Consider the following 16,181-nt stretch of genomic DNA (forward strand, 5'->3'; position numbering starts at 1 on the left):
TTCACCATTCTAAAATAGCGGAGTCACATGCGCAATTTCCCAATCTAAAGGAATGGTTCCTGAATCGAGAGAACTTTGGAAGATTATAGTTAGGGCATCTGCAATTGCTCAACTACTTCCTTTAAAACCCTGGGATGCAAACCATCTGGTCCTGGGGAAGTGCCATTATTTTCTTCATTACTGTTATTTTACTGAAGTAAATGTTATTGCGTCCCTGTCCCCGATTCAATATTAGGTTCCTTGGGATTTCCGGCATGCTATCCTCTTCTACTGTAAATACTGACGTAAATTAATTATTCAACATGTCCGCCATTACATTATCATTGACAATATCATCGCTTTCAGTTTTTAAGGGGCCAACATTGTTCCTGACTATCCTCTTCTTCCTAATGTAATTGCAAAAATTCTTTGTATTGGTTTTGATATCCCTTGCAAGTTTCTTTTCATACTTTTTTTGTAGCTCTTACTATCTGTTTTGTGACCCTTTACTGTTCTTTGTATCTTTCCCAGTCGCCAGGATCTGTGCTATTTTTTGCATTTTTGTCTGTCCTTTCCTTTAGTTTGATGCTGTTTAGTCGTCTATGGGTGTTTTTTTGGCAAGTCGAGCTCTTGCCTCTCACTGTCTCCACTGCCTGCTTACCTCTCTTTATATCCGCTCTTATCATTGAAGCTATTTCATCCTCAATCACTAAGGCTACTCCTCCCCCTCTACCAGTTTCCCTTTCTGTCCTGTAGACCTTAAAACCTGGTATATTTAGTTCCCAGTCCTGACCATCTTGCAGTCATGTCTCAGTAATGGCCACAATGTCATGCCCTCTAATTTGAATTCAAGCCTGGAGTTCATTCAATTTATTCCTTATACTCTGTGCGTTTGTATAAAGAACACTTATTTGGGCCACACATCCTAGCCTGTCGTTCAGCTCTACTCACAGGCTCCTGGCTCCTCCGCAGAGCAGGCTGACGCTGTACAGACAACTGCAACTCTCAGTCGGGGAATATAGCCTTGGAGTCTGCAGGGGTTCGGCTCCAGACTGGGAAATGTAGAGGCTGCCCTGAAGCTTTGTTCAGCCTCAGTCACCCATTCCCATGAAGGTTCTGAGCTCTATCAAGGGCTCTGGGCATTACATCCTGGGAATGCAGCCAACATCTACTACTCAAGTCTGCCACAAGGAGCTTACCTCTGTACCAGAGATTGGTTGGGTCCCAGGAGCTGTGCCTCATCATCCGCCATGCGATTAACTTGGCTCAAATTACGGCATCTTTGAAAATAAAAATACAATTATTAACTGTGAACACATGCAGTTTATCGATAAGCTAAACTATAATTAATGGTTTGATATAAACAAAGACTCTATAAACCAGGAGCTCAGAGTTTAAGCGGAAAAGGTAAGAGACAGTTTAGATTAAAGCACTTTACACAGAAAATAGTGAATGTGGACATCAGGATTGCACTGACTCCCACCAGCTCTATCCCACACTCCCATCTCCTCCCACCAGCTCTATCCCACATTCCCATCTCCTCCCACCAGCTCGATCCCACACTCCCAACTCCTCCCACCAGCTCTATCCCACACTCCCATCTCCTCCCACCAGCTCTATCCCACACTCCCATCTCCTCCCACCAGCTCTATCCCACACTCCCATCTCCTCCCACCAGCTCGATCCCACACTCCCATCTCCTCCCACCAGCCCTATCCCACACTCCCATCTCCTCCCACCAGCTCGATCCCACACTCCCATCTCCTCCCACCAGCTCGATCCCACACTCCCATCTCCTCCCACCAGCCCTGTCCCACACTCCCATCTCCTCCCACCAGCTCGATCCCACACTCCCATCTCCTCCCACCAGCTCTATCCCACATTCCCATCTCCTCCCACCAGCTCTATCCCACACTCCCATCTCCTCCCACCAGCTCTATCCCACATTCCCATCTCCTCCCACCAGCTCTATCCCACACTCCCATCGTCTCCCACCAGCTCTATCCCACACTCCCATCTCCTCCCACCAGCTCTATCCCACACTCCCATCTCCTCCCACCAGCTCTATCCCACACTCCCATCTCCTCCCACCAGCTCTATCCCACACTCCCATCTCCTCCCACCAGCTCTATCCCACACTCCCATCTCCTCCCACCAGCTCTATCCCACATTCCCATCTCCTCCCACCAGCTCTATCCCACACTCCCATCGTCTCCCACCAGCTCTATCCCACACTCCCATCTCCTCCCACCAGCTCTATCCCACACTCCCATCTCCTCCCACCAGCTCTATCCCACACTCCCATCTCCTCCCACCAGCTCTATCCCACACTCCCATCTCCTCCCACCAGCTCTATCCCACACTCCCATCTCCTCCCACCAGCTCTATCCCACACTCCCATCTCCTCCCACCAGCCCTATCCCACACTCACATCTCCTCCCACCAGCCCTATCCCACACTCCCATCTCCTCCCACCAGCTCGATCCCACACTCCCATCTCCTCCCACCAGCTCGATCCCACACTCCCATCTCCTCCCACCAGCTCTATCCCACATTCCCATCTCCTCCCACCAGCTCGATCCCACACTCCCATCTCCTCCCACCAGCCCTATCCCACACTCCCATCTCCTCCCACCAGCTCGATCCCACACTCCAATCTCCTCCCACCAGCTCTATCCCACACTCCCATCTCCTCCCACCAGCTCTATCCCACACTCCCATCTCCTCCCACCAGCTCTATCCCACACTCCCATCGCCTCCCACCAGCTCTATCCCACACTCCCATCTCCTCCCACCAGCCCTATCCCACACTCCCATCGTCTGCTATCAAGTTCCTAAGACACATCCTGTTTTTAATTATTTTCACTGTAACGTTAGATTCCAAATTATGGGCAAAGTATCTGTCACTGAAAGTACTAACAGCCCGTAGCAAACTATCCCTTCCTGTTGAAGCCAGTTAGTTAGGATTACTGGGAGGAATTTAAGTTGATATAAAATCCCATTCTAAAAGGACCTTGCAGGATGGCCCAAATCATAGTCATAGAGTCAAAGGGCACTGAAGGAGGCCATTCGGCCCATTGAGTCCGTGCCAGCTCTCTGTAGAGCAATCCAGTCAGTCCCATTCCCCCGCTCTATCCCCGTAGCCCTGCAAGTTTGTTTCCCTCAAGTGCCTATCCAGTCTCCCCTTGAAAACATTGAGTGTCTCCGCTTCCAGCACTTCCATTGGCAGCGAATTCCAAGTTCTCACCTCAAATCACTTCCCAATAATAAAGTAAAGAGTCCAGACCTGGGGCCACACGCTGATCACAGGGCCCAGGGATCACCTGCTTCTGTGTACTGTTTCTCTCGCTCGATCTCTCTCTCTGGCTAACCCTTTGTTTATTCAGAAAACATGATGAACAGTGCGTCTCAGTGTGCAACACAGTACTCAATGAAAAGAGTGAAATAAAAGATGGTCAGGAAGGTAATAGTCAGATGATGTCAACCTTGAACATTAAAAACTTGACAATTTTGTTCTGCAGCTGCTCAGGAATTTGCATCTTCTCTCTGTCCCAGTCTCTCGGGGTGTCCGTCCCTGTCTCTCGGGGTGTCCGTCCCTGTCTCTCGGGGTGTCCGTCCCTGTCTCTCGGGGTGTCCGTCCCTGTCTCTCGGGGTGTCCGTCCCTGTCTCTCGGGGTGTCCGTCTCTGTCTCTCGGGGTGTCCGTCTCTGTCTCTCAGGGTGTCTGTGTCTGTCTCTCAGGGTGTCTGTCTCTCAGGGTGTCTGTCTCTCAGGGTGTCTGTCTCTCAGGGTGTCTGTCTCTCAGGGTGTCTGTCTCTGTCTCTCAGGGTGTCTGTCTCTCAGGGTGTCTGTCTCTGTCTCTCAGGGTGTCTGTCCCTGTCTCTCAGGGTGTCTGTCCCTGTCTCTCAGGGTGTCTGTCTCTCAGGGTGTCTGTCTCTGTCTCTCAGGGTGTCTGTGCTTATCCCTGTAATTGTCCCTCTCTCAGGTTTGTTAGTAGGGGGTCTCCAGGCTGTATTAGTAAATGTCTGTGTGTTAACCCTCCAAAGTGGCTCGGAACATCTGGCTGCCCTCCCAGTCTAATCCCTCTCAGTCATGCAGGCCCTCACAGGGGTGAGATACTTCATTCTATTGGAGCAAAAGTTCTGGAGAAAAGTTATTTTATTTTCATATTGTCTGTGCTGAGCATGTTGCTTGTACCCAGGTGCTGTGTTTGCCCTTGGGAGTGTTGCACCTGATCTGCCTTTTACCTCTCATTCATCTTACCCATTCCTTTGCTGTTGTACTCCCAGGCTGCTTCTAGCTGGTGGAACTACCTGCTTCTCTTTTGAAAAGCTCATGTGGGAAACACGGCAGCCAATTTGCGTACAGCAAGATCCCACAAAGAGCAATGTGATAATGACCAGATTAGTGATGTTGATTGAGGAATAAATATTGGCCCCAGGACACCGGAGAACTCTCCCCTGATCTTCTTCGAAATAGTGCCATAGGATCTTTTACATCCACCTGAGAGGGCAGACAGGGCCTCGGTTTAATGTTTTATCCAAAAGACGGCACCTCCAACAGTGCGGCGCTCCCTCAGTACTGCCCCTCCAACAGTGCGGCGCTCCCTCAGTGCTGCCTCTCCGACAGTGTGGCACTCCCTCAGTACTGCCCCTCCGACAGCGCAGCACACCCTCAGTACTGCCCCTCCGACAGTGCGGCGCTCCCTCAGTACTGCCCCTCCGACAGTGCGGCGCTCCCTCAGTACTGCCCCTCCGACAGTGCGGCGCTCTCTCAGTACTGCCCCTCCGACAGTGCGGCGCTCCCTCAGTACTGCCCCTCCGACAGTGCGGCGCTCCCTCAGTACTGCCCCTCCGACAGTGCGGCGCTCCCTCAGTACTGCCCCTCCGACAGTGCGGCACTCCCTCAGTACTGCCCCTCCGACAGTGCGGCACTCCCTCAGTACTGCCCCTCCGACAGTGCGGCGCTCCCTCAGTACTGCCCCTCCGACAGTGCGGCGCTCCCTCAGTACTGCCCCTCCGACAGTGCGGCGCTCCCTCAGTGCGGCGCTCCCTCAGTGCTGCGCTCCCTCAGTACTGCCCCTCCGACAGTGCGGCGCTCCCTCAGTGCTGCGCTCCCTCAGTGCGGCGCTCCCTCAGTACTGCCCCTCCGACAGTGCGGCGCTCCCTCAGTACTGCCCCTCCGACAGTGCGGCGCTCCCTCAGTGCGGCGCTCCCTCAGTGCTGCACTGGCGTGTCAGCCTAGATAATGTGTTCAAGTCTCTGGGGTGGGGCTTGAACCCACAACCTTCTGACTCAGAGGCCAGAGTGCTACCCACTGCCTCCCTGGGCACTCTGTTCCATGCACTCACTGCCCTCTGCGTAAAGTAGTCCAATCTAAGCTATCTAAACTATCTGTGCATCTTCACTCTCTCGGATCTGAGCCCATGTCTCCTCGCTCTGGAGTTTATGGAAATCTTGAACACATTATCAGGTCAAATGTTTTGATTCCCTTAAGGATCTTAGATACATGGATAATCTCTCCCCTCAGATTTCTCTTCTCCAAACAGCCTTGGGTTGCCTGTGCCTCAGGATCCTACCTGTCCAAGAGCAGTTCCAGTACTTGCTGTGTTGAAGCAAAGGCTCGATATGTGGACAAGAAAACATTGACGTATGTGGGGTCATGCTCTCCAGAACCTCTCACCAGCTTTTCCACCAGTTTCTCCAAAGTTGCAGCCTTCACAGTTCGAATCTTGAAGGTCTTGTACTGGACGGTGCCCCTGCTGCCCTGCGCCTGCCTTTCATCTGTCTGCAGCCGGTGTCAGAAAATTAAATAAAAAGTAATTCATGCATTTATATAAATTAGTCACACGACAGAAGCAAGGAGCAGCAGGGATCATTCCCTCTGCCATTAGCAGACAACAAATACCTAGCTGCCTCACCATGACAGTTGCTTGAAAAAGAGGAATATTAAATGGTACAAGGAATGAGCGGGAGAGTGGGATAAGAAGTGGCTTAGTGCACTGGACACAGCAGAGGCTATGGGCCTGAGCCAAGTTGTTCCAGTGCAGCAATGACACTGCCATCTACCCGACAATGCAGAAGATTGCTCAGGTATGTCCTATTCAGAAATACAGGATACGTTTAACCCAGCCAGTTACTGTCCTATTAGCCTCCTCCCAATCATCAGTAAAGTCATGGAAGGAGTTATCAATAATGCCATCAAGCAACACCTACTCACCAATAACTTGCTCACTGACGCTCAGTACAAATTTTTCCACCAGAACTATTCAGTTCCAGACCACATTGCAGCCTTGATCCAGACATGAATGTGAGTGAATGTCACGGGATTGGTGAGACTAACTGCTCTTGACATCAACCAACTATGGCACCAAGGAGCCCCAGCAACACTGAAGTCAAATGGAAAACCCACCAATGGCTGGAATCATGCCTGGCACAAAGGGAGTTGTGGTTGTTGGAAGACAATCATTGCAGCCTCAGGACATCGCTGCAGGAGTTGGTCAGGGCAGTGTCCTTGGCCCAGCCATCTTCAGCTGCTGCATCAATGAGCATCCCACCATCACAGGTCAGGAGTGAGACTGTTTGCTGACGATTCCACAGTGTTAAGCTCTGTTCGTAACTCCTATGGTAATGAAGCAGCCCATGTCAGCCTACACCTGGATCTAGATATCATGCAGGCTTGAACTGACAAGTGGCAAATAACGTTCGCACCACATAAGTTTCAAGTAATGACCATCTGGAACAAGAGAAAGCCCAGCCACCTCCCCTGACCTTCGATGGTACTACCATTGCTGAGTCCCCCACCATCATTCAGCTGCATCTGCTGTTTCCCCCTCCCCTTAGCCCATCAAGCCAAACTTCCCCCAAGGATCCCCACTGCCCTAGTGTTGACCCCACGTCTTTCTCTAGTTTCTCTGCTATCTCCCCTCATACCCTCTCTGAGATCATCTTGTCCATGACACTCAATTCTTGCTCTCGTGACCTCATTCCCACTAAACTGCTGACCACCTAAATGCTCTTCCTGGCCCCAATGCTAGCTGACAGGTATTCTTCTGGTTCTGCCCCCCCTTCAAAACCATTAAACCCTTCCTCAAAAACCTCACCCATACTCCTCTGTCCTTGCAAACTGCTGCCCAATCACCAACCTCCATTTCCAGTCCAAACTCCTTGAATGTGTTTTCACCTCCCAAAACCGTGCTCATCTTTCCCATTAGTCCCTATTTGGATCTCTTTCCCATCCAGAGCACCAAAACAGCCCTAACCAAAGTGACCAGTGTCATCCTCAGTGACTGTAAGCATGTTGCATTATCTCTCCTCATCCACCTCTATGCCCCATATTCCACTGTTCCCATTGTATGTTCCATATTAGAACATAAGAACATAAGAAATAGGAGCAGGAGTAGGCCAATCGGCCCCTCGAGCCTGCTCCACCATTCAATAAGATTATGGCTGATCTGATCCTAACCACAAATCTTCTACCCCTGTCCCGAACCCATGTGATCTCCCGGGAGAGGCGAAAAACCAGATAAAAAACCCAATGGCCAATTTGGGAGGAAAAATCTGGGAAATTCCTCTCCGACCCATCTAGGCGATCGAAACTCGTCCAGGAGATCACACTGTCCCTATATTTTCTACAGTACTTACCTTCTGTAAAGGCGATCTCCACCCAGCCAGGAACAGGAATAAAACCATCTCCTGAAATCTAACACAGAATTAGAACACAAGTAGGAGCAGAACAAGGCTACACAGCCCCTGGGCCCACTCCACCACCCACAGGGCCATGACCATTCCGAACCTAGACTCATGTCCAATTTCCTGCCCGCTCCCCGTAACCCTTAATTCCCTTTACTTCTAAGAAACTATCTATTTGTGTTTTAAATTTATTTAATGATGTAGCTTCCACAGCTTTCTGGGGCAGCAAATTCCACAAACCTACCACCCTCTGAGTGAAGAAGTTTCTCCTCATCTCAGTTTTGAAAGAGCAGCCCCTTATTCTAAGATTATGCCCCCTAGTTCTAGTTTCACCCATCATTGGGAACATCCTCACCGCATCCACCCGATCAAGCCCCTTCACAATCTTATATGTTTCAATAAGATCGCCTCTCATTCTTCTGATCTCCAATGAGTAGAGTCCCAATCTACTCAACCTCTCCTCATATGACCACCCCCTCATCCCCGGGATTAACCGAGTGAACCTTCTTTGTACTGACTCAAGAGCAAGTATGTCTTTTCTTAAGTATGGACACCAAAACTGTATGCAGTATTCCAGGTGCGGTCTCACCAATACCTTGTACAACTGCAGCAATACCTCCCTGTTTTTATATTCTATCCCCCTAGCAATGAAAGCCAACATTCCATTGGCCTTCTTGATCACTTGCTGCACCTGCATACTAACTTTTTGAGTTTCGTGCACCAGGACCCCCAGATCCCTTTGTACTTCAGTACTTTCCAGTTTCTTGCCATTAAGATAATATTCTGCTGTTCCCAGTGTGTATGTTCCATATTCCGCTGTTCCCATTGTGTATGTTCCATATGCCGCTGTTCCCAGTGTGTATGTTCCATATTCCGCTGTTCCCAGTGTGTATGTTCCATATTCCGCTGTTCCCAGTGTGTATGTTCCATATTCCGCTGTTCCCAGTGTGTATGTTCCATATTCCGCTGTTCCCAGTGTGTATGTTCCATTTCCACTGTTCCCATTGTCTATGCTCTATATCTGGGTGTCTGGGAGTCACTGGGCGAGGGTGTCTGGGAGTCGCTGGGCGGGGGTGTCTGGGAGTCGTTGGGCGGGGGTGTCTGGGAGTCGCTGGGCGGGGGTGTCTGGGAGTCGCTGGGCGGGGGTGTCTGGGAGTCGCTGGGCGAGGGTGTCTGGGAGTCGCTGGGCGAGGGTGTCTGGGAGTCGCCGGGCCCGTGTCTGGGAGTCGCCGGGCCCGTGTCTGGGAGTCGCCGGGCCCGTGTCTGGGCGTCGCCGGGCCCGTGTCTGGGCGTCGCCGGGCCCGTGTCTGGGCGTCGCCGGGCCCGTGTCTGGGCGTCGCCGGGCCCGTGTCTGGGAGTCACTGGACTCCTGTCTGTGAGTCACTGGGCCCCTGTCTGGGTGTCACTGGGCCCGTGTCTGGGTGTCACTGGGCCCGTGTCTGGGTGTCACTGGGCCTGTGTCTGGGAGTCACTGGGTGTTAGGTGTGTCTGTGGTTCTCTTACCTTAGGAGACATAGCTCCTTCACAGACAGGCTCCGGGAGGTGCACCCGCTTCAGTTTGATGTTGTAAATCACTCCGTCCTCCTGCTCCTCACCCCAGTCCTGGATTGGGTTCTATCACAAGAGTGAATCTGGGTAAATAGTGCGGCCACTTTCAGGGCGAGTTTCATCCACAGCGAGTGAGTGTAACCCACAGACCAATATTTATCCCTTAAACAACTTAAACAGATTAGCTGATCATTGTCAACCTGATGTTTGTGGGATCTTGCTGTTCACAAATTGGCAGCCAGGTTTCATGCATCACAACAGTGACTGTGCTTCAATTGTATGTCATTTTATTTCTTCTTAAATAAAAGCAGGAGTGGGCCATATGGCCCCGCAAGCCTGCTCTGCCATTCAATAAGATCATGGCTGATCATCGAGCTCAACTCCACTTTCCCACCCGATTTCCATATCCCTGGATTCCCCTAGAGTCCAAAAATCTATCTCAGCCTTGCATGTACTCAAAGACTGAGCATCCACAGCCCTCTGGGGCAGAGAATTCCAAAGATTCACAACCCTCTGAGTGAAGAAATTCCTCCTCATCTCAGTCTTAAATGGCCTATCCCTTATCCTGAGACTATGCCCCCTAGTTCTAGACACTCCAGCCAGGGGAAACAACCTCTCCGCGTCTACCCTGTCAATCCCCTTCAGAATCTTGTATGTTTCGATGAGATCACCTCTCATTCTTCTAAACACCAGAGGGTATATGCCCATTCTATGCAATCTCTCCTCATAGGACAGTCCTCTCATCCTAGGAATCAATTTAATGAACCTTTGTTGCACCGCCTCCAAGGCAAGTATATCCTTCCTTAGATAAGGAGACCAAAACTGTGCCCAGTACTCCAGGTGTGGTCTCACCAAGGCCCTGTACAATTGTAGCAAGACTTCCTGACTCTTATACTCCAACCCCCTTGCAATAAAGGCCAACATGGCATTTGCCTTCCTTATTGCTTGCTGTACCTGCATGCTAGCTTTCTGTGTTTCTTGCGCAAGGACACCCAAATCTCTCTGAGCACCAACATTTGAAAGTTTCTCACCATTTAAAAAAATTCTGTTTTTCTATTCTTCCTACCGAAGTGAATAACCTCACATTTCCCTACATTATTCTCCATCTGCCACCTTACTGCCCACTCACTGAGTCTATCTACATCCCTTTGCAGACTCTGTGTTCTTCTCACAGCTCACTGTCCCACCTAGCTTTGTATCATCAGCAAACTTGAATACATTATACTCGGCCCCTTCATCTAGGTCATTAATATAGATTGTAAATAGCTGAGGCCCCAACACTGATCGCTGTGGCACCCCACTAGTTACAGTTTGCCAACCTGAAAATGACCCATTTATCCCAACTCTCTGTTTTCTGTCTGTTAACCAATCCTCTATCCATGCTACTATATTACCCCCAACCCCATGAGCCCTAATCTTGTGTAATAACCTTTTATGTGGCACCTTATCGAATGCCTTTAGGAAATCCAAATATATTACATCCACTGGTTCCCCTTTATCTATCCTGCTAGTTACATCCTCAGAAAACTCTAATAAATTTGTGAAACACGATTTCCCTTTCATAAAACCATGTTGACTCTGCCTAATCATGTTATAATTTTCTAAGTGCTCTGATACCACTTCCTTAACAATGGATTCCAGCATTTTCCCGACAACTGATGTCAGGCTAACTGGCCTGTAGTTCCCTGTTTTTTCTCTCCCTCCTTTCATGAATAGCGGTGTTACATTTGCTACCTTCCAATTCGTGGGATCTTTCGAGAATCTAGGGAATTTTGGAAGATCAAAACCAATGCATCCACTATCTCTTCAGAAGTGATTTGGGGGGCCCTGAGGTAATGGAAGGTGCTTTCACCGAACACACGCAGGTATTGCAAGAGCTGTGGTGTTCTGAGCTGTCAGTGTGCTGCGGGTAAGTGTGAGGGTGCTCAGGGTGTTTATACCACACAAGACCAGCACAGAAAATCAAAACATACCTGACTGTTTGCATCACACTGCACTCACACCCAGGTAACCTGCCTGTTTACTGAAAACAGGGAGAGAGCAACAGACATGCAAACTGTGGGCCTCGGTCACTCCCTGGGCACAAACTGTGGGCCTCGGTCACTCCCTGGGCACAAACTGTGGGCCTCGGTCACTCCCTGGGCACAAACTGTGGGCCTCGGTCACTCCCTGGGCACAAACTGTGGGCCTCGGTCACTCCCTGGGCACAAACTGTGGGCCTCGGTCACACCCTGGACACAAACTGTGAGCCTCGGTCACTCCCTGGGACCCTGGGCACAAACTGTGGGCCTCGGTCACTCCCCGGGCACAAACTGTGAGCCTCGGTCACTCCCTGGGCACAAACTGTGGGCCTCGGTCACACCCTGGGCACAAACTGTGGGCCTCGGTCACACCCTGGACACAAACTGTGGGCCTCGGTCACTCCCTGGACACAAACTGTGGGCCTCGGTCACACCCTGGGCACAAACTTGTGGGCCTCGGTCACTCCCTGGACACAAACTGTGGGCCTCGGTCACTCCCTGGACACAAACTGTGGGCCTCGGTCACTCCCTGGACACAAACTGTGGGCCTCGGTCACACCCTGGACACAAACTGTGGGCCTCGGTCACTCCCTGGACACAAACTGTGGGCCTCGGTCACTCCCTGGACACAAACTGTGGGCCTCAGTCACTCCCTGGGCACAAACTGTGGGCCTCAGTCACTCCCTGGGCACAAACTGTGGGCCTCGGTCACTCCCTGGACACAAACTGTGGGCCTCGGTCACTCCCTGGGACCCTGGGCACAAACTGTGGGCCTCGGTCACTCCCTGGACACAAACTGTGGGCCTCGGTCACTCCCTGGGACCCTGGGCACAAACTGTGGGCCTCAGTCACACCCTGGACACAAACTGTGGGCCTCGGTCACTCCCTGGGCACAAACTGTGGGCCTCGGTCACTCCCTGGACACAAACTGTGTGCCTCGGTCACTCCCTGGACACAAACTGTGGGCCTCAGTCACACCCTGGACACAAACTGTGGGCCTCGGTCACTCCCTGGACACAAACTGTGGGCCTCGGTCACTCCCTGGACACAAACTGTGGGCCTCGGTCACTCCCTGGGCACAAACTGTGGGCCTCAGTCACACCCTGGACACAAACTGTGGGCCTCGGTCACTCCCTGGACACAAACTGTGGGCCTCGGTCACTCCCTGGACACAAACTGTGGGCCTCGGTCACTCCCTGGGACCCTGGGCACAAACTGTGGGCCTCGGTCACTCCCTGGACACAAACTGTGGGCCTCGGTCACTCCCTGGGACCCTGGGCACAAACTGTGGGCCTCAGTCACACCCTGGACACAAACTGTGGGCCTCGGTCACTCCCTGGACACAAACTGTGGGCCTCGGTCACTCCCTGGACACAAACTGTGGGCCTCGGTCACTCCCTGGGCACAAACTGTGGGCCTCGGTCACTCCCTGGGCACAAACTGTGGGCCTCGGTCACTCCCTGGGCACAAACTGTGGGCCTCGGTCACTCCCTGGACACAAACTGTGGGCCTCGGTCACTCCCTGGACACAAACTGTGGGCCTCGGTCACTCCCTGGGTACAAACTGTGGGCCTCGGTCACTCCCTGGACACAAACTGTGGGCCTCGGTCACTCCCTGGACACAAACTGTGGGCCTCGGTCACTCCCTGGACACAAACTGTGGGCCTCGGTCACTCCCTGGACACAAACTGTGGGCCTCGGTCACTCCCTGGGACCCTGGGCACAAACTGTGGGCCTCGGTCACTCCCTGGGCACAAACTGTGGGCCTCGGTCACTCCCTGGGCACAAACTGTGGGCCTCGGTCACTCCCTGGGCACAAACTGTGGGCCTCGGTCACTCCCTGGGACCCTGGGCACAAACTGTGGGCCCTAGTCTCACTCTCAACATTACTCTCCTGTCGTATTGCTTTATACTCCTATTTGAAAATAGAAAATATGGCATTCTAGTAAAATAAAGGTGTTGGGTATCATACTTGAACCTGGAGTTCAGGATCGGGTAGACTATAAACATCGATACCAGGATATGGGGCACAGTGTCTGATATCAATACCCCGGATATGGGCCACAGTATCGGATATCAATACCCCAGATATGGCCCACAGTGTCTGATATCAATACCCCAGATATGGGCTACAGTATCGGATATCAATACCCCGGATATGAAGCACAGTGTTGGATATCAATACCCCGGATATGGTCCACAGTGTCTGATATCAATACCCCGGATATGGGGCACAGTATCGGGTATCAATACCCCGGATATGGGGTACAGTATCGGATATCAATACCCCGGATATGGGGCACAGTATCGGGTATCAATACCCCGGATATGGGGCACAGTATCAGATATCAATACCCCGGATATGGGGCACAGTATCGGGTATCAATACCCCGGATATGGGGCACAGTATCAGATATCAATACCCCGGATATGGGGCACAGTATCAGATATCAATACCCCGGATATGGGGCACAGTATCAGATATCAATACCCCGGATATGGGGAACAGTATCGGATATCAATACCCCGGATATGGGGCACAGTATCGGGTATCAATACCCCGGATATGGGGCACAGTATCGGATATCAATACCCCAGATATGGGGCACAGTATCGGGTATCAATACCCCGGATATGGGGCACAGTACAGTATCAGATATCAATACCCCGGATATGGGGCACAGTACAGTATCAGATATCAATACCCCGGATATGGGGCACAGTACAGTATCAGATATCAATACCCCGGATATGGGGCACAGTATCAGATATCAATACCCCGGATATGGGGCACAGTATCGGGTATCAATACCCCGGATATGGGGCACAGTATCAGATATCAATACCCCGGATATGGGGAACAGTATCGGGTACCAATACCCCGGATATGGGGAACAGTATCGGATATCAATACCCCGGATATGGGGCACAGTATCAGATATCAATACCTCGGATATGGGGCACAGTTATCGGGTATCAATACCTCGGATATGGGCCAGTGTCTGATATCAATACCCCGGATATGGGATACAGCTTCGGGTATCAATACCCGGGATATGAGGCACAGTATCGGGTATCAATACCCCGGATATGAGGCACAGTATCGGGTATCAATACCTCGGATATGGGCCAGTGTCTAATATCAATACCCCGGATATGGGGCACAGTATCAGATATCAATACCCCGGATATGGGGTACAGTATCGGGTATCAATACCCCGGATATGGGGCACAGTATCGGATATCAATACCCCAGATATGGGGCACAGTATCGGATATCAATACCTCGGAAATGGGGCACAGTATCGGATATCAATACCCCAGATATGGGGCACAGTGTCGGATATCAATACCCTGGATATGGGGCACAGTATCGGATATCAATACCCTGGATATGGGGCACAGTATCGGATATCAATACCCCGGATATGGGGTACAGTACAGTATCAGATATCAATACCCCGGATATGGGGCACAGTATCGGATATCAATACCCCAGATATGGGGCACAGTGTCGGATATCAATACCCTTGATATGGGGCACAGTATCGGATATCAATACCCTGGATATGGGGCACAGTATCGGATATCAATACCCCAGATATGGGGCACAGTATCGGGTATCAATACCCTGGATATGGGGTACAGTACAGTATCAGATATCAATACCCCGGATATGGGGCACAGTATCGGATATCAATACCCCGGATATGGGGCACAGTATCGGATATCAATACCCCGGATATGGGGCACAGTATCGGGTATCAATACCCCGGATATGGGGCACAGTATCGGATATCAATACCCCAGATATGGGGCACAGTATCGGGTATCAATACCCTGGATATGGGGTACAGTACAGTATCAGATATCAATACCCCGGATATGGGGCACAGTATCGGATATCAATACCCCGGATATGGGGCACAGTATCGGATATCAATACCCCGGATATGGGGCACAGTATCAGATATCAATACCCCGGATATGGGGCACAGTATCGGATATCAATACCCCGGATATGGGGCACAGTGTTTTGATATCAATACAACAGATAGCCGGCCCCTAATCTATTGTCAGTACGTAGAAGACACACTCGGCTCAAGAGATTTAAATCATTACCATTGTCAGTTCTTTCTTCATCTTCCCTGTGTCAGTCAGTTGCTCCAATGCAGAACGGTTTGCTTTTCTGAAAATTCAGGAAATCTTTATGTCCATGAATCCTCAGCATATCGATTGCAGTTTGAACGCAAAGCTTCAGTCATGTCACTTGTAGAATCCAACTATCAGGTATTAAATGTACCAGGGAAAGGCACTCTAGGCTGCAATTTGAGCCCTGTTTCAGGGTCACAGCCTATACTTCAGTTTGTGATTTAGAAGACTTGCAGGGAGCAAAAATCACAGGAAAAATAAAAAGTGGTGAAGTGTTTGTGACCCACACATAGAGCCTGCAATTCATCCCACTCTGAACCTGTCCGAGACTCCGGCTCTTCAGATTTGATCAATCCAATTAATGATCTCTCTCCACGCTGATCGGGTGCGTTGGCAACCAAACGTTAATCTGTCTTTTTCTTTCACATGCTCTCAAGGCCTGCATCATATTCCCAGCATCGAACAGCTTTCCTTTCTTCTGAACCTTTACTTGCACAGATTCCCAGAAGCTGTGTGGTCTGATTTCAAATGCATAGAATAGCTTTTGCTCAAATATATTTGCAATATCTTAAACATGGGTCAAGAACTAGTTTAAAATAAACAGGGCATCAAAATCAGGATTAAAATCAGCTGAAAAGTCGAAGGAAATGACAGGATAAAGTAACTGGTAACCTGGAGCTGGGGTGACAGAAGGGCACAAGCTGCAAGAAGTTTAAAGTCCAACTGGCAGCTCAGAGTGTGAGGTGTTGTATGAATAACAACCCTGGGAGGAGTCAGTGAGACTGAGGCCAT

At 50.8% G+C, this 16,181-nt stretch overlaps 1 protein-coding gene across 1 annotated transcript in view; it reads right to left on the reverse strand.

Annotated features, from left to right (window-relative positions):
* LOC147097820 (ral guanine nucleotide dissociation stimulator-like 1) overlaps positions 1 to 16,181 on the reverse strand; it is a 119,816-nt gene that overhangs the window by 88,311 nt on the left and 15,324 nt on the right. Inside the window, exons 3-5 of the mRNA XM_085971435.1 lie at positions 9,172 to 9,282; positions 5,556 to 5,764; positions 1,179 to 1,259 (exon numbers count right to left, since the gene is read on the reverse strand). Coding sequence (XP_085827561.1) covers positions 1,179 to 1,259; positions 5,556 to 5,764; positions 9,172 to 9,282 — 401 coding nt within the window. The remainder of the gene's footprint in view (positions 1 to 1,178; positions 1,260 to 5,555; positions 5,765 to 9,171; positions 9,283 to 16,181) is intronic.

This window comes from Somniosus microcephalus, chromosome 31 (assembly GCF_052327205.1).
Source record: "Somniosus microcephalus isolate GS21.2 chromosome 31, FLI_Smic_1.0, whole genome shotgun sequence".
NCBI lineage: Eukaryota > Metazoa > Chordata > Chondrichthyes > Squaliformes > Somniosidae > Somniosus > Somniosus microcephalus.